We start from the raw sequence: 18,225 nt of genomic DNA on the forward strand, positions 1-18,225 counted from the left end.
AGCAACCGGGACAAGTTTGAATTGAATAAATTCGTGTTTGGTCTCACGAAAAAACAAAGATTACAGGCCTTGGGAGAAAAACGTTTCGCATACATCTGCCGTACTCGGGATCCTAGTAATTGATTTCTGTCCGAATCCTAATTAAGTTAGGTCTTCTCGGGATCTCCTATATGGCTACAGCTACAGCCGTCGCAAACCAATTGCAGTTTCTCAAGCACGCGCCACACGACGGGGACGAAACAGCAAGGAGGGGCGCTCCCTAAAGAGGCGTACGTACGTCCCGGCGACGGCGAGTGGCCGGCTGCGGTCACGTACGAGTCGTCACGCACCGGCGCCCATCAATCTCTCTGCCAGCCCAGCCGGAAATACTTCCAAGACATCACTCCGGCCACAAAACCATGAACAGCTTGAAGAATCTGCGCCACGCGCTCTCCCCGATACTCCGCCGCAGACCCGCCGTCCGGCCAAAGCCGCCCCCGCCGCCGCCCCCAAAACCGTCAACTCGGTGCTACCACACGTCCCCGCGGCGACCCGAGCCTAGCCGAGGACTCCTTCGCCGCATAACTAACCCTGCCGTGAGCCGTCCACCGGCGCCGGCGCTCCCTCGGCACTACTCCTCGTTGTCGTGGGGCTCATTCTTCAGCAACCCACTCCGCGGCGGGGAGAAGTGGTACCAGAACCCGCACATAGTCTACGCGGCGGTCGCCACCACCTGCGGCGTGGCGCTCACCCTCTGCTTCGGCACCTTCGAGACCGTGCCCTACTCCAACCGCACCCTGTCGTTGCCTAATCGACGGTACCTCGGAGGAGGGATCCTCACGAGGGGGAGAAGAAGTAGGGGCCATAGGGCGGAGTGCACACGGGACGGTGGTACGCGAGTTACCCAGCTTCGGAACACCTGCACGATGACGGGGCCTACTGCTGCTTGTCTGGAATTATCTGGGCGCTTTCGCGTTGTTACAATGAGTTGTGGTTGTGCCTCTAGGGCTACCGGGATCCGGCTTATAAAGGCGCACGGATCTAGGGTTTACATGGAGAGTCCTAGCCGGATTACAGATAGCCTAACTACGATACAATGTCTTGCCGTGCACGTCACGGATCCGCCCTCCATATACGTCGTACTGGATCCGGGTCCCTCCTGGGCCTCCATGGATCCGGGTTACTCCTATGTCGGTACGGATCCGGCTTACTGATCCTAGGCTGGACTTCTTCCTTCATGATCAACAACAATCGGGCCGCCCGATGGGCCACATGCCTCATCACCATCTGTGGGCCACCCGGGCTTGCCGGATCTAGGCACCTGTCGATGGTACACCCATGAAGTATACCCACAACGGTAGCCCCCGAGTTCTCCGAGTTTCGCCTGCGGTTTCCGCCTTGTCTGGTTCATTATAATCTCCGGCAAACGGTGGTAACGCGGAGAAACTTGAAGAGCTCCAACTTTGCATTTTTTTCCTTTTTCCCAACTTACAGTCGGAAAATGCTCCCATCCCGCGGGACTTCATCCATCGACATTCCAAAGAACATTTCCGGGTTACTCCCTGCTCGAATGAGAGACAACTTATCTTCACGCGGTTACCGGAATCTTAAAAAGACTCAATCGGTTCCGCCAATTCTGGCGCCATGTTTGCGCGATTCGCGCGGTAACTTATCCCTAGCCATTTTTACTGCTAGGGTTTGGGACACGTGTCACACATCCAACGGCGCGACGCTTGCGTTCCGACCACGGGATGCGGAACACGAATCTCATTCCCTCGGCCTATAAATACCAGCCGTCGACCCCTTCACCTCTCATTCACCCCCTCCTCTCTTCTCAGCCGAGCGCCGCCCGAGAGTTTCTCCGCCGCCGTGCCGGAACCCGCCGGAGAACCACCGGAGCATCACCGGAGCGCACCCGCCACCGCAGTGTTCTTCGTGTTCATAACTCCGACGAGCTATCGCAACTCCGGCCACCGCACGCCATTACGGTAAACCTCGAACTCAACTTTCACACCGCAGTTGGTAGGGATGAATTTGGGGAAGACGAAGTGGGATCCGACTAAGGAAAGTTTCCGCCAACCTTTTTCTTCGGATGTCTTCAACGACTCCGCCTCCGAACTCGGAACCGATCATGGCGACGCCAATCTCCTCCGCCCCTCCTCCTTTTGTTCCCATCAGGCTGGATCCTTCAAAGGATTCCGGCAAGGAAGCCGAGGGAACCTCCGCACACCCGGAGAAAACCTCCGGGGCAGGCCAGTCGGAGCAGCAAACAGAAGAGGCTGCCAAAAAATCAAAGGCTCGGAAGCGCGACTCCGAAGCTAAGGGGAAGTGGTGGCCTTGTACCACCACCGAGATGGAATTGAAGAATCTCGAGTCGGAGGGCTTCCTGCAACCCGGAAGCTGGAGGTCAGTTCCAGATGAACCAACTCCGGCTCCAAGGGACGACGAGATGGTGCCGACGAAGGCACCGGTGGAGCGTGGATTTTCATTCCCGCCTTCGGATTTCTTCCGAGAGATTCGAAGACGTACGGACTCCAACCCCATAACATATCTCCGAATAGCGTGCTCGCCATCGGCAACCACGTCGCTCTCTGCGAAGGCCACCTCCGGGTAACTCCGGAGCTTCCCTTGTTCCAATATTTCTTTCTTGTCAAGAAAGAGAAGATCCGCCAAACTTCCGAATTGCCAACTTGCGGATCCATCACTTTCCTCCTTCGCCCGGGTCGCGTCTACCCCCACACCGACCGCCATGAATCCGCGAGGTACTGGTCCGGAGGTTTCTTCTACCTGAAGGACGTCTCCGACCCGGCGAGCGACAAAAGACTTCCAACATTCAAGAACAGCCCCGCCAATGAAACTCCGGCATGGACACAGTGCCCCCACCTCTCCGACTCACCTCGGCTAAACCGCGCAATTAGGCGGATCTGCAAGCTCACGGAGGAGGGGCTTACGGGGAAGGACTTAACCCTCTCCTGGTTTACCAAGCGGATCCAGCCGCTCCAGCACAGGGACCACCTGATGTTTGAATACACTGGGCGCGATGATCCGATGCGCGCCACAAAAGATAATCTGTCCGCCGACGCTATCGACAAGAGGATCCGGCTCCTCCTCAAAATCCCACGTGAACTCCGTGTTCACGTATGCAACAAAGACATCCACACGGGGGGATCCGGAACCGCGGTACGTCGTCTGGACTAAGTTTATTGTTTCTCTTCAAACTTTGTCTAAGTGTTTATCTTTGCATTAGCTCGAGGCGCTTGGGGAGAATGAACTCGGAAATCTCCTCCGAGTCCCATCCACCGGCAACCCGGATCCAGAAGCCGCATCGGAGGCGGAAGCTCCTGAAGCCAGCCGCCCTGCGAAGAGGAAAAGGCCAGCCCCTTCCAGCCCCCAAGCGAAACGCCCCCGCGAAGCGCTAAGCATCGCGGCTACTCGGAAAGCGGAGGCGGAAAAGAAGCGCCTCTCACTGATTAACACCAGCAACAAAGGGCAACCCGCCATCCGGCATTTCTTCAAGCCTTCGGGTAAGCGTTTACTTCCGAGATTCAAGTTCTGGTTTTTTCGCTCAAACTCGTACTTATGCTTTTTATGTTTTTCCTGAAGTTCCGGAAGCCAACCTCCCAAGGCCCCAAGGGTCATCAAGAAGAAAGCCAAACCATCTCCGACTTCCTTCCCTATTACTCCTGAGGTGGAAGTTCCGCCCAAGGCTTCATCTGCCAACAAGCCGGATCCGAAGGACATCATTGACCTTGATGATCTTCCTGAAGACCCTGCCCATCATGGCGACTCCGCCCCGGGGACCTCCACACCCATTCCTCCACCAGATCAACCAAGTTCCGCTTTTGCGGAACCTACTAATGAAGAACAAGAGCAAAAGGTCAAGCTTCTCCAAGTTACCAATGCGACCCGAGTCAGCCTCGAGCCAACTCCATCCATCCAAAAACTTACCCTTGCACGGCGTCACGCGGAAGTTTCCGAGATGCTGAACAAGGTGTGGGGGAAGCCGGACGAGGAGACGCGAGATCTCGCGGAGCCGGAGGACGACTTGAAGGATTTTTCGCCAAGCACAGGAAAGTGCGGCAGGTAATACTAGCCCCCAAGCATTGGGTGATATAGTTCCGTGCAACGTGTATTATCCGATGCTTTCCCAGAATGTACTCTAGACGGAAAATTTAAAATTTTTTATATCTCAAACTGAATTCCTCGCCAGCCCCCAAGATTTTAAATATCCGGCTAACTCCCTGCTGCTGACAGACCACACGGAAATTGCACGAAGATTTGCGCATCCATGTGCTTGAGCAGATCGCGGAAATCGAGGGGCTGCGCCGGAACGCGGAAAATGGCCAAAAGGCTATCCAGACTGCTGGAGACCCGCTCGAAAGGTACAAGATCCGGGTCTTTCTCTTTTTGTGTTGTCATAGTTCATGATGCATAATATGTGCACTTGTACGCCTTGAGAAGAATGCGCTAAGCGCTCCACGCTTGATGAGCTTTCCGCCAAGGTCAAGGTGCTTGAGGCGGAGAACGAGTCCCTCCAAAACTTCATGAAAGAATCCTCAAGCAAAGAAACTGAAGCGAGGAGGGAGCTCTCCGAGAAGCATACCCGCGAGAAGGCGGAGCTGATTGACAAGGCTGGAGAAGAGCCAAGGCCGCGTGATCTCCATAATTGCTAAGAATAAAGCTGCGGAAGCGGAGGCGGAAACCATTGACAAGCTTATCTTTCGTAAGCATCTTTCCGCGTCATTGCTCAAACCACCTTTTATGTTTTACGTGACGGAACTGAACCTCTTTTCTTCCACGGCAAGCCTTGGCTTTGAGTGGACTAAAGATTCAAACCTGACGAGGGCGGAAGCATACGAGGAAGTGCGGAACTCAATTGATGCGGCTGTTTGGAGCTCGTCGCGGAATCGCCACGGCTCTGTCACTAAAGAAGGCCAAAACCTCGGTCATCGATACGATGACCAATCTTATGCGACAGGTGCCGGAGTTCATCAGGGACTGGCAGAAATCTTCAGCGCGCGGAGCCGCCTCCTTGGTCCTGGCCACCTGCAAGGCCTTCTTCCCCTCACTCAACCTGGCGCAAGTTGCACGCGGAGCCCCCGAGAGTTCCGACATGAGCACCCTCCTCGCGGAAGCCGAAGGCTATGAAGAGCTGTTTGTCGGGCGAGTGGATCACTCGTTACGGTACAACAAGCACAACCTGCCCGAAGGTTTTTCCGATGCTGAGGAGGAAGCGAGGCGAGCCGAGTTTTATGGGGAAGGATCCGGGTCCGGCGGCGAGCATTCCGGAGGAAACTGCGGAAGCGACTACGAAGCCGGATGCGGTGACGGCGACGGCGGCTCCGGCTACCATCGGATCGAAGAGGAAGACTGCGAGTAGAGTTCTGTTTGAAACAATGAAACAAGTTGCATCATTTTGGCCCCAGCGAGGGTTTGTAATAAGACTTAAATTCTTAAGTAGCTAGGAACGAAACGATTATGCATGGGGCGGAAACACTTATCCTGCTATCCGTTAAATATTATGTGCATGTTTCGTTTTATGTCGGAAAGCAAGTGCTGACTTCGTTATTTTCCGGCTTGCCCGCTTGACCTTCCGCGAGCCGGAAAACCCTAGCCGGAAATGCTCGCCAGCGGCGACGAAGCCCAATGGCAGTCCGTCCATAACCGCGGAAACAAGCCCCCAGGCATAGGTGCCGGAAATCGCTACTAGGAATCCACGAGTTCGCAACAGATAACAACTTAATCAGAAAACTTAAGCTTACGTCCTCAGGGACGGTTTTAGAAATCACAACTTTTATACACGCCTAGGCGGAAAACATCCAGCTCTGCGGTTTTAGTTGGAAAAACATACACGATCTAAAATGAACAAGTAAAGGAGGTAAAAGACTCAGAGAGTGAACCATAAGCTTTATTTCATTGATCATGTGTAACTATTACAGAGTTTTGTAACTCGGAAAAATATGCTAAGTGTAGAAAGGACGTAGGCTGTGCGATGTTCCAAGGGCGATCTGTTTCGTCGTATATGTCATCCGGATCCTCACGCTTGCGTTTCCGGCGCCAGTTAGCAGGTCTATCCCTCAGCTCGCGGAAATCGACAAGGTAGTACGATCCGTTATGAAGCACTTTGCTGATGACGAAGGGTCCTTCCCATGGAGATTGCAGCTTATGGTCTTTCACCTGTCGAAGGCGGAGGACCAGGTCTCCGGCCATGAAGGAGCGTTTCCGAACTCGGCGACGCGTGATAACGTCGGAGTTTCTGCTGGTAGATGGCGGAGCGCTGGTCAGCTAGGTCCCGAGCTTCTTCGATCAGGTCCACAGATAGCTGTCTGGCCTCGTCAGCTGTTTCTTCGTTATAGGCGGAAACTCGCGGTGAATCATGGATGATGTCGGAGGGAATCACGGCTTCGGATCCGTATACCGGGAAGAAAGGGGTAAACCCCGTTGACCTGTTAGGGGTAGTTCGCAAACTCCACAAGACGGCGTCTAGTTCGTCGGCCCAAGCTCCGGCTGCTCGTCGCAACGGTTCTTCAAGGCGTGGCTTAATTCACGATAATATTAGACCGTTAGCTCTTTCGACTTGACCATTGGATTGTGGGTGAGCCACGGATGCAAGGTCCAATCGAATCCCCATTGTCTCACAATAATCCTTCAATTCTCCCCGAGCGAAGTTTGTGCCATTATCCGTGATTATGCTTGTGTGGGATGCCGAATCTCATTACGAGGCTGATGACAAATTTTAGTGCCGTAGCACCGTCGGCTTTTCTCACCGGCTTGGCCTCGATCCACTTGCTGAATTTATCAACGGCGACCGGGAGGTATTCACAACCACCGGGAGATGATCGTTTTAACTTACCAACCATATCGAGCCCCCGGACCGCAAATGGCCGGGTGATAGGTATGGTCTTCAGCTCTTGTCGTTGGAGCGTTTGGTTGAGTAGCGTAGTGCTGGCAACCTCGGCAGGTCTTGACTATTTTGTCGGCATCTTCTTTAGGCTGTGAGCCAATAAAAGCCTAGCCGAAAAGCTTTTGCAACGAGTGACTTGGGAGCGGCATGGTGCCCGCAGTCCCCTGCGTGGATCTCTGAGGATTTCAATGCCATCTTGATTGGAGACGCATTTGAGAAACACCCCTGTTGCGCTTCGTTTGTAGAGCTGTCCATCAACAATTGTGTAGGATCGTGCTCGTCGATGATGCGGCGCGCGAGGACCTCGTCCTCCGGCAACTTCTGATCGATGAGGTAGTCCAGGAAAGGCTGTGTCCAAGCCGGAATGGTAGCCAATACCTCTTTAGCCGGAGACACTGCCACTTCTGGGTTTTCCGGGTTAGCGCCCTTCACCGAGGGTATCCGGAGGTGCTCTAGGAAGATTCCAGGCGGAATTGGCTTTCTGCCGGATCCGAGCTTGGATAGCATATCAGCCGCTGTATTGTCGTCTCTTCTGACGTACTTGACTTCGTATCCGAGGAAGCTCTTGGCGATCTCGTCAACTTCGTCTCTGTAGGCCGACATGACGGAATTTCCGGCGTTCCGGGTTCCGGCTACTTGCTTGGGCCACCAGGTCGGAATCTCCACGGCGGATGATGTGCTTGATCCCTATTTCCTTGGCGATGCGCGGTCCGTGTAGTAGAGCCTCGTATTCCGCCATGTTATTTGTAGCTTCGAAGTGGATGCGGAACGTCTTGCGGTTCTTCTCCGGTAGGGGATTTCGGGGTGACTCCGGCTCCTGAGCCTTGATGCTGCTTGGATCCATCGAAGTGCATAACCCATGTTTCTGGTTCCGGCTCTAGACTTGCATCCGGAGCTTCTGTCCAATCTGCAACGAAGTCTGCCAAGACTTGGGATTTTACCGCAGTCCTAGGCTTGTAGGCGATGTCGAAGGGGGATAGTTCAATGCCCCATTTAGCCGTTCGTCCTGTTGCGTCGGCGTTGTTCGGAATTGTTGACGGCGGAGCTTTGCTCACGGCTCATTCTTGGGTGCTCTTGGAAGTAGTGTCTCAGCTTCCGGCTGCCTAGGAAAACTCCGTAAGCTAGCTTCTGAAAGTGAGGGTATCTTTGCTTTGACTCCGTCAGCACCTCGCTTAAGTAGTAGACGGGTCTTTGGACGTCATATTCGTGACCTTCTTCCTTTCGCTCCACCACGATGACGAGGCTGATGACTTTGTTGGTAGCTGCCAGGTAAAGGAGCATTGGCTCTGACTCTGCTGGGGCTGCCAGGATAGGTGGGGAGGTAAGTATTTCCTTCAACCCTCGAAGAGTTGCGTCAGCTGCGTCGTCCCAGACAAATTTGTCTGTTTTCTTCAACAGCTTGTATAGAGGTAGCGCCTTCTCGCCAAGACGGCTGACAAACCTACTGATTGCTGCGACACAACCAGTTAGCCGTTGCACATCTTTGAGACAAGTTGGCCGTTTGATACACAGGATTGCCTTGATCTTTTCCGGGTTCACCTCAATGCCTCTGTGAGAGACTATGAAGCCAAGGAGTTTTCCGGCTGGCACGCCAAAGACGCACTTCAGCGGATTCAACATCATCTTGTACCTGCGGAGGTTGTCGAAGGTTTACGTGAGGTCGCGGATCAAGTCAGATCCTTTCCGGGTCATGACCGCGATGTCGTCGACGTATGCGTGCACGTTCCGGCCAATTTGGTCCTTCAGGCACCGCTGCATCGTACGTTGGTAAGTAGCACCTGCATTTTTCAAACCGAAAGGCATAGTAACATAGCAGTAAGTACCAAACGGGGTTATGAATGAAGTCGCCTTTTGGTCGGATTCCTTCATCCGGATCCGATGATACCGGAATACGCATCAAGAAAACACAGAAGTTCCGCCCCTGCCGTCGAATCAATGACTTGGTCAATGCGCGGCAAGGGGAACGGATCCTTCGGGCAATGTTTGTTCAAGCCAGAGTAATCGATGCACATTCTTAATATATTTCAGTGTTCTTTTTGGGTACAAGGACGGGATTCGCGACCCAATCGGTGTGGATAACTTCTATTACAAAACCTGCTTCTAGTAACTTTGCTAGTTCCATTCCTATGGCGCGGCGCTTCTTGTCTCCAAAGCGTCGCATAGCTTGCTTCATTGGTTTAGCCCCCGGATTTATGTTGAGGTAGTGCTCGGCGAGTTCCCTAGGTACTCCGGACATGTCAGAAGGTTGCCATGCGAAGATATCCATGTTAGCGCGGAGGAACTCGACGAGCGCGCTTTCCTATTTGGGGTCCATGTTGGCTCCGGCCGAAACCTGCTTGGAAGAGTCACCCGGAATGAGGTCATGCTTCTTTGTTTCTATCGCGGGCTTGAAGGAGGTTTTACTGCTCGGAGATGCTGCTTCTTGGTGGTCCGCATCTCGGTCGGATCCCACTGCGGCTCTGTAGCCTTTCGGCTCTTCTCCGGATATGACGGACTCGCGAAGGCGGCTTCGCCCAACTCGCACTCATGAGCTTTTTGTAGTCTCCGGTTATGGTGATCATACCATTAGGACCCGGCATCTTGAGCTTGTTGTAGATATAGCACGCTCTTGCGTGGAACTTGTGGTAGGTGGGCCTGCCGAAGATGACATGGTAGGAGCTCTTGAAGGGCACAACTTCGAACGTGATCTTCTCTTCGCGGAAATTGTGAACATCGCCGAAAGCCACGGGAAGTGTGATGCTGCCAAGGGAGTTCGCCTTCTTACCGGAACCACGCCGTGAAACTCGGTGTTGCTTGTGTTTGAGCTGTTCCTTGGTGAGGTTCATCCGCTCCGAGTCTCCAGGTACATGATGTTCAAGCTGGCTCCGCCATCCATGAGGCACTTGGAGAAGTCATACCCATCTATGCGGGGACTCACAACCAAGGCGTAGTATTCTTTGGGCACAATGGCGGGATGATCCTCCCTGTCAAATGTGCACGGAACTTCCGACCACGACATGCTGCGGCACGGCCGGAGCCGTGGCGTTCAGGATCCGGGTAGCTGATTTTGTAGCGCGGACTGTGGGGGTTCCGAGGAAGGTGTGGTAAGCCCCCACGCTCTTTTTCTCAAAGGGGTTGGATTTACCTGCGGATCCGGCCTTGGGATCCGGCGAGTTATCATCCTCGTCCATCGCCTCGGAACTGTCCTCCTCCTTGTCCTTGTTCTTGCCCTTGCCTCCTTTGCCGCGTGGGCGGTGCTTCGGGCTCGCTTGTATCCTGCTTCCGGGTCGTTCTTTAGGTCGTTGACCCACTTGCAATTGCGGTTGGTGTGTGTGGACTTCCCCGTAGCCGGATCCAAGTGGGCCGGGCGGGGCATGTCTCGCGTACTCCTCGTAGGTTTGCGGGGCACGGGATCCGCCGGCGGTGACATCGGTGCCTCGCTGCCGACCCCTGCCTGCTCCGCCTCCGCGGCCACGTCCTCTTCCGCCTCCTGGACCTCCGCGTTGGAACGCCATGGCGACCATGTCGGATCCGCCACTCTTCGGTCATCGGGGTTCTTGCGTTTCGGCCGCTGTTGTTACCGTTATCGCGGTTCTTCTTTTGTTGGTGCGGGGAATTGTTGTAGCTGCGAGATCACCGCTGCGTCGTCATCGGCGGCGGTGTGGTCACCGGCGATGGAGATCATCTCGTCCAAAGTCGGTTTGTTGGCGTTGGCCAAACAAGTAAGCTTGTGCCTCGGCAATCCTCCTCTCTGCAGTCCACCAATGAAGGCGTACATGGCGAGTGGTGTGGTCGACGTTCTCGCACTCGTTTCGCATGCCAACCATCGTGTAAGGAAGTTTCTTGATGATTCTCCCTTCTTCCGGATACAAGCTTGTAAGTCGCTTGCCGTGGCGGGTCTTTTGTAGGTGCCCCCGAAGTGTTTCTCGAAAGCGGGCTTCAGGTCAAACCAGCAAAAGATGGAGTTTTTCTCGAGGTCACCGAGCCGGATCCGGGCTGGGCCTACAAGGTACAAGCTGGAGCATGCGGCGGGCGATATTAGGGGTTCCTCCGGCGAAGGTTACTTGCATTGTACTAATCCTCAATCCAGGTATCCGGCCTTTCGGTGCCATCGTAATGCTTCGAGGTTTCCGGGTAGCTTGAGGGAGCTCCTTGGCTTTGGTTCCTCTCGAATCATCCTGCCAAAGCACTTCGGTCCGATGTAGTCGGTTCTGTATTCATTGAGGCGTTCCCGCGCATCGCGCGAACCGTGACGGGGGGACTGAGAGCGAGAGCGAGATCTCCGGCCACCGCCGCCGCCTCCACCTCCACCGCCACCGCTAGGTGGTGGTGAGGGAGACCTGCGAGGGGGCCGATCCGACCTCTTGCTTCCGCCTCCAGATTCTCCCCTGTGCTGGCTCCGGCTCCTGTGGCTGCCTTCGCCGTGGCGCTGGCTGCCCTGGTCGTTCCGGCTCCGGCGAGGTTCCGGGTCGCGCTCCTCATTCCGGCTCCTCCTGGGCTCGGGCTCACGATCGTTGTTCTGATTCCGGCGAGGTTCCGGCGTGCGCTCCCTGTTCCGGTTTCCGGAGGGCAGCACGTTGTCGCGGATAACAATTCCACCATGCCCTTGAGGCCTGGTGTTTCCGGCTGGACTACGGCGGCGAGGGGGACGCGGGTAACCATTAGGCGGAGGGGAGGGGTTGCGGTACTTGTCTCGTCCAGAGTACATTGGGTCCTTTCCCTTTCTTGGATCTGACGGTGGTGTCTTTGATGGTACGGGGATCGGATTTGGATGTTCCCTGGTTTTCCTTCTGCGTTCCGAGGATCCGGTTCGCGATTCGTCATCTCGATGGCGGTTCTCGCGGCGTCCTTCGCGCAGTGGAGACGCAATGCTCCGGGTTGGATTCCAACCTGCGCGAAGTGTCTGCCTTGCTTTGCTGTTGGACCGCTGAAGCGACGAGCGTGCGTAGGTAATTGATGTCGATCTCCTCGTCTTTTTTCTTCAGGAGCTCTGCAGCTTTAGTCATATTATCCTTTGGGGTCGCGAGCGGCCGCTGTTCAGCAGGGGTTGCGAAGGCGATCCTGCGGGGAGGAATTGCTTCTCTGACTATTCTGTCAGCCTCCGCCTGTGCGTAGGTCATCTTCACCTCCCACTCCTGTCTCATGCCTTTGACATGCTCGAGCGTTGCGGTGATTTCGCGGTCCTGTCTTTCAAAGCGATCCATGAGCTGTGCAGCTTCTTCCCTCTCATCCAATATAGCAGCTGCGGTGTTGGCAAACTTTTTGGCTGTGGCCAGCATCTCCTTTCTGGTGGCCTCTAAAGCCACCGGATCTGCAGCGTCATCAGGGGTTATTGGCTTGTTGAGGACATCAGACTTCGCGACCAAATCCATGCGTGCTTGTGCAACTATCTCTTCAGGCGACAGGAGGCTCTCCGAGGACGGATCCTTACGGGGCCGCTCCCGCGACATCGGAGATCCGTGGTGTGATGGTTGTGGATCGGATTGAGCGCTTGCCTCTTCGACTCCGTTTTCTCCGATCGCTGCTACAGTCGCGAGGACCTGCCTTGGCTGGGCGGAGTCAACTTCAGGCTGACCGCCGTATCCGAGTTCCGTCACCTTGCGATCAAACTCCGCAGTGTTCATGGACTGGGTGTCTCCGGAGATTGGGCTTAAATTTCCCAAAATCGACTCTTCCGCCGGAGTTTCGCTTTCTCCGACAGCCTCCTGCTGATCCGGAGCAGCGTTGTTTTCCGGGGCTTCGACCTGCTCGGGACCAGCTCCGACTTCATGAGGGGCGGTTCCGGCGGTATGGGCCAAGAAGTGTACGAAGTGACACCTTTGCTTTTCTAACACCTGGGAGACCCAGGCGGATCTGCATTGGTCTTCCACCGTTACTTCCTGCTCAGGGGCGGATTGGGTGGGTTTTGATTTTTTCAGATCTAAGGCGGAATCTTCGCTAGGAAGTTCCTGCGTCTCAGATCGGATCTTCGCGACTGCGTCCAGCTCGGCGGCGGTCGCGTCAGCGTTACTTACCAGTGGGTTTCCGTCGGAATCGACGGTTTCCCCGATGAAGATGTGTATGCCGCCGACTGGGACGATGGAGAGCTTGACGGGGTCGGTTTTAGCCGGAATCCAACACTCATCCGGCGGGACGATTGGTAGACTTCCGGCGTAAAGGACACGCCCCACAGCAATGGTGTCGTCGTAGCTTCCCATTACTTAACCCTCCCGGTTCCGGCCTCCAGACGCCGCAGGCCCCACGGTGGGCGCCAACTGTCGTTGCCTAATCGACGGTACCTCGGAGGAGGGATCCTCACGAGGGGGAGAAGAAGTAGGGGCCATAGGGCGGAGTGCACACGGGACGGTGGTACGCGAGTTACCCAGCTTCGGAACACCCGCACGATGACGGGGCCTACTCGCTGCTTGTCCGGAATTATCCGGGCGCTTTCGCGTTGTTACAATGAGTTGTGGTTGTGCCTCTAGGGCTCCCGGGATCCGGCTTATAAAGGCGCACGGATCTAGGGTTTACATGGAGAGTCCTAGCCGGATTACAGATAGCCTAACTACGATACAATGTCTTGCCGTGCACGTCACGGATCCGCCCTCCATATACGTCGTACTGGATCCGGGTCCCTCCTGGACCTCCATGGATCCGGGTTACTCGTATGTCGGTACGGATCCGGCTTACTGATCCTAGGCTGGACTTCTTCCTTCATGATCAACAGCAACTGGGCCGCCCGATGGGCCACATGCCTCATCACCATCTGTGGGCCACCCGGGCTTGCCGGATCTAGGCACTGTCGATGGTACACCCATGAAGTATACCCACAACACACCCACTTCGTCATGGTCACGCCCAGCTGGGAGCGCACGCGCGGCGAGAGCGAGTTCAGCAAGATGAAGAAGAAACTGGAGAAGAAGATCCTCCCGCCGGACCACCCCGACAGCGTCTGCGTCAACCGCCTCGTCACGGAGATCGTCGGCGCCGCGCAACGCGGCCTTGTCCGCCGCGAGATCTTGTACGCCGGTGACGCCTCGTACGGGGGCATCCCTTCTAGCCACGATACCAATGCCGATGCAGCAGCCCGCCCCGATCCTGCATGGTACGAGGACATCTCTGCTTGCTATGATCAAGAGACCGACGACGCCGCCCGGCGAGACAAGGAGGTTCGGAATAACAAGTCGGTCTCCGTGAACGCATCGTACGGGAGCATCTCTTCTGGTGACCACGATACAGAAGCAGCCGCCGCCGCCCGGCGAGGCAAGGAGGTTCTGGACGAAAGGTCGGTCTCAGTCCCACGGAGCCGGAACCGATGGAAGGCGAACGGAGCGCCGCTGCAGGCGAAGCATCTCGACGGGCTCAACTGGGAGGTGATAGTGGTGCAGGAGAAGGGCGTGAACGCAATGTGCTTGCCCGGCGGCAAGATCATAGTCTACACAGGGCTGCTCGACCACTTCAAGACCGACGCCGAGGTCGCCACCGTGCTGGGGCATGAGGTAATTTTACTGGACCAGCTCACGTACGTGTGAATGTGATGATCCTGGGTGAGGATCCGAACTGAGGTTGCTCTCCTTCTATACTCCTTTTTCTCTTGTAGGTTGGGCACGTCGTTGCGAGGCACGCCGCAGAGCACATCACCACGAACATCTGGATTATGATCATCGAGTGTTTCATCCAGATTTTCTCTGACGCCGACGCAAAGGATCTGGATAGAGTATCCTCGCTGCTTTTCCGATTGCCTTTCTCACGAAGGTACCGGCCGGCTTCTGCATTTCCATCTCTTCTTCATGATGAATCTGCATTTTCCATCTGATACATCATGGGGTTTGCCTTTTCAAACAAATGGTATAATTATAATAATACAAAGAACATTAATTTACCCATTTGTGAATTTTGAGACTCGGTTTAAATTTATACAAATTCAAAAACGGTAATAGAATAGTAGAACATTAATATTTTAAAGCATAATTGGGATTCAAATTCTAAAAAAAAGTGTCACTATATTTCAGAGTTATAATTGGTGAGAACTGATTTATTTTTAAATATTAGGGAGTTTATATGTATTTTATGATTTGCATACGTGTGGTGTCACACATAGGGTTTGGCATGTAGCTCGGTTGGGAAAATTATTAAATCGGGTAAGTAGTGGATTAAAGATTAAAATGAGGTATAAAGAAGAAACTTGTTTACAAAAAGATATTGTCACACTTCCAACAACTAGAGGGTAACAAAATTTGAATTACTTCAATTCTAGTGATATTTGTTTTGCGTAGCAACTGCTTGCACATGTTCCTGGTTTTTTTCTACTTTCATCACAACATAAGGCTTGTTCTCCCACATGATACTTACTAGTTAGCGAAAACAAAACAAACAGAAAACTACTAGTGGTTGCAGCATGGAACGAGTGAAGTTTCAATTTTTATCCTTTGTGAGGGGCATATGTCCTGAGTTATATTGTGACGGACAGTTCTATACCTTGTTGTAGCTTTATTGACTCATGTAAGTATTTCATCTTAACTTATTTTATCATGTTAACCATGTAGGATGGAGCTAGAGGCAGATCATATTGGAATCCTACTGCTAAGTGCCGCTGGTTTTGATCCACATATAGCCCCTTCAGTCTATGAAAAGCTAGGGAAGATTGGTGGGGATTTGGGAGTATTTGATTTTATCTCTACTCACCCTTCAAGCACGAAAAGAGCGCGACTTTTATCGGAACATATGGTCATGGAGGAAGCGATGGAGCTATATATAGAAGCAAAGTCCGGTAAAGAAAGCAGAGGTTTCTTCTAATTCATGTGTCTTGATCACGACAATGTGAGAGATATCTCCCTCGATCAATCGTGTCTGGAACTCAGAAATTTTAATTATGTTCATGGGTTTTGAGTCATGTGCTTGAGAAAGAGTGATTGAGCTATGCAAACAAAGTTCACACTTGCTCGCCTTGAATGTAATCCTTATAGGTGCTCGGGAGTCAGCACATCTTGCTAGACACTAATTACCATTTATTGTTGGCTAAGTTTAGTACCCGAACCATGTCCAAATACGTGAACCTACATGATCATGCACTTAAAAGGTAAGGTAAGGACCAGATTGTGTGGAGATACACATTATATTTCATATTGAGAAAGCAATTGGTGGGTTGAACGTTTTGGTTAATAAATAATGCCATATCTTTCGGGCATGTACAATGGGGTAATGTCGGCTTGCGCTTAGAGTCATGTTGAATTTCTGTTGAGTTGGAGACAATAGAGAAAGAGAAGGTTCTCTTCTTTTAGCTAAGCGATGGTCGCTTAGAAAATAAGAGACTATTTTCTCCATTGTACCACATGTCCTCCCTTAGCACTAGAATTTTCTGCTATAAGTTAATTAATTTTCATTATTTGTAACAAATGATAATAGCAAAGAATGCATTGTATGATTTATCTATTGTCTTCTCTAGATGATGTGGATGCTGAGAGAATGAATGTCTTCTCTACCATTGTGCATGCCCTTACAGAGAGGTGGGACACTTAATTACCACAATATACGTAGAGATTACCAATTATCGTAGGAGAAATTCCAAGTGAATTGGGTTTGGACCGGGCCTAGACAAATTTAGACCGGTTTTCTCTCCTTTCCAATGAAAATGTTGTGCTCCTACCGGTTGCACCAAAAAAAACTTAAAGGTATTTTGAATCTAGATTATTTTTAAAGGAGTGATGCTATATGTGTGATGTTTGATTTCTTGTGTTCCTACCACCGATGCAATTAGACTATGTTTTTTTTTTGCAAAATGATGATTTCATCACAGAAGTTAGTTTATGTTGTGAAACTAAAGAGCATAGAGGATACCTAATTTTGACCTACTTGCATCTATATGCACCATTAGGATCCCTTCTCGTGCTATCTCAGATAAAATGTTATTGTAAACACATAGGTCCTTTACTCCTTTGTCTTAAACGAGTTCACCACCTTTAAGCGCTATTTTGTTAAAATAATACATTTTTTGAACTTTTTTCAAATAATTTGTGGTTTCAAAAAATTCAAATCTAAGACTCAATTGGCCGACCAGATGCCGATCGGCAGACTAGTGACTGGCGAGACATTGCACCAAACCAGTGCTCTAGTTGGCAGAGAACCAACCTGAGGTTGGGTGATTAGGACTTAGTAGGGCAGCTGCACCCCGGCCACCAGAGTTCAAACCACATATTTGACACTTTGGTATCTTATTAAAGGCGAAATATTTTTTAGGGGGAGGCAACGTTCCCGGCGACAGCGAGATGTCTGTGGTGGCTTCGTCAATCTGAAGACACGTCGGATAAATTTCTTTGACACAGTCTCTTACATGTGCTCATAGGGGTACGGTGTGTGCGCGTTCGTTCATATGGGTGAGTGTATGTGTGTTTCTGTGAGCTTCTACGTCTGTACTGTGTTTAAAAAAAATCCCTGGTCAGCAACTAGTCTACCGATCCTACTTTTGTAATCTTTTAAAATCACCGTAAAATGATGAAAAAAATCGTGTAAATCTTTTTTTTTTAAAAAACGCCCCTTTAAGCGATCTTGCACTCATGAGATTGTGCACAACTCCTTGGACATCATCTATCTGTGGCAAGGACTTGGCCCAGCAGCGATCCACGGCAATGGGCTTCCTAAAAAATCGGCAGGCGAATGCCAACCGGAAGAGATTGGCGTCGGTCGCCGAGAGAGGGAGCTCCTCGCCACCGACCTGGTCGGTGGGTGGAAGGCACCGCACACCCCCCACGATCCAGTAATTTAGTGGGCCGCGGCCCATTGCATCAGGTGAGGTTTTTTTCCTTTTTTCTTTCTTCTTTTCTGTTTTTTCTTTTCTGTTTATATTTTCGTTTTTTAAAATCTAACACTTTTAGAAACTTTTTTCGAGAAAAAGTTTTTCATAAAATTTGAACAATTTTCTGAAATTAAAAAAGTTTTTAAATTTGAACATTTTTTGGATTTGAATATTTTTCAAAATTCGAAATTTGAACAATTTTTTAACTCGAATAATTTTCAAAATTGAACGTTTTTTTGAATATGAACAAATTTCGAATTTGAACGATTTTTCGATTTGAACGATTTTCATATTTGAACAATTTTCAAATTTTCAAATTTGAACGGTTTTCAAATTTAAACATTTTTTAATTAAAACATTTTCTCAATTTTCTCAATTTTTAAAAATCAAAATTTTCGAATCTAAAAAAATAAACAAAACTGAAAACAGAAAAAAGAAAAAAAACAGAAAAAAGAAACCAGAAAAGATAAAAAAGAAAAAAGAAAAAACGAGGCTAAACAGCCACAAATGGGCCTGGCCCATACCCGACCAGGGGGTGTGCGGTGGCCGGTAGCCACCGACCTGGTCGGTGTATAGGTTTTACCGCCGAGAG

At 51.7% G+C, this 18,225-nt stretch overlaps 1 protein-coding gene across 1 annotated transcript; it reads left to right on the forward strand.

Annotated features, from left to right (window-relative positions):
• The first annotated feature begins 398 nt into the window (after positions 1-398).
• On the forward strand, positions 399-15,782 carry LOC124690634. Its single transcript, XM_047223994.1, has 4 exons — positions 399-796; positions 13,704-14,340; positions 14,442-14,596; positions 15,388-15,782. Exons 1-4 carry the CDS (start codon positions 399-401, stop codon positions 15,635-15,637), a joined length of 1,440 nt encoding a protein of 479 aa, XP_047079950.1. The 3' UTR covers positions 15,638-15,782.
• The last annotated feature ends 2,443 nt before the right edge of the window (positions 15,783-18,225 follow it).

Source organism: Lolium rigidum, chromosome 2, assembly GCF_022539505.1.
Source record: "Lolium rigidum isolate FL_2022 chromosome 2, APGP_CSIRO_Lrig_0.1, whole genome shotgun sequence".
Classification (NCBI taxonomy): domain Eukaryota; kingdom Viridiplantae; phylum Streptophyta; class Magnoliopsida; order Poales; family Poaceae; genus Lolium; species Lolium rigidum.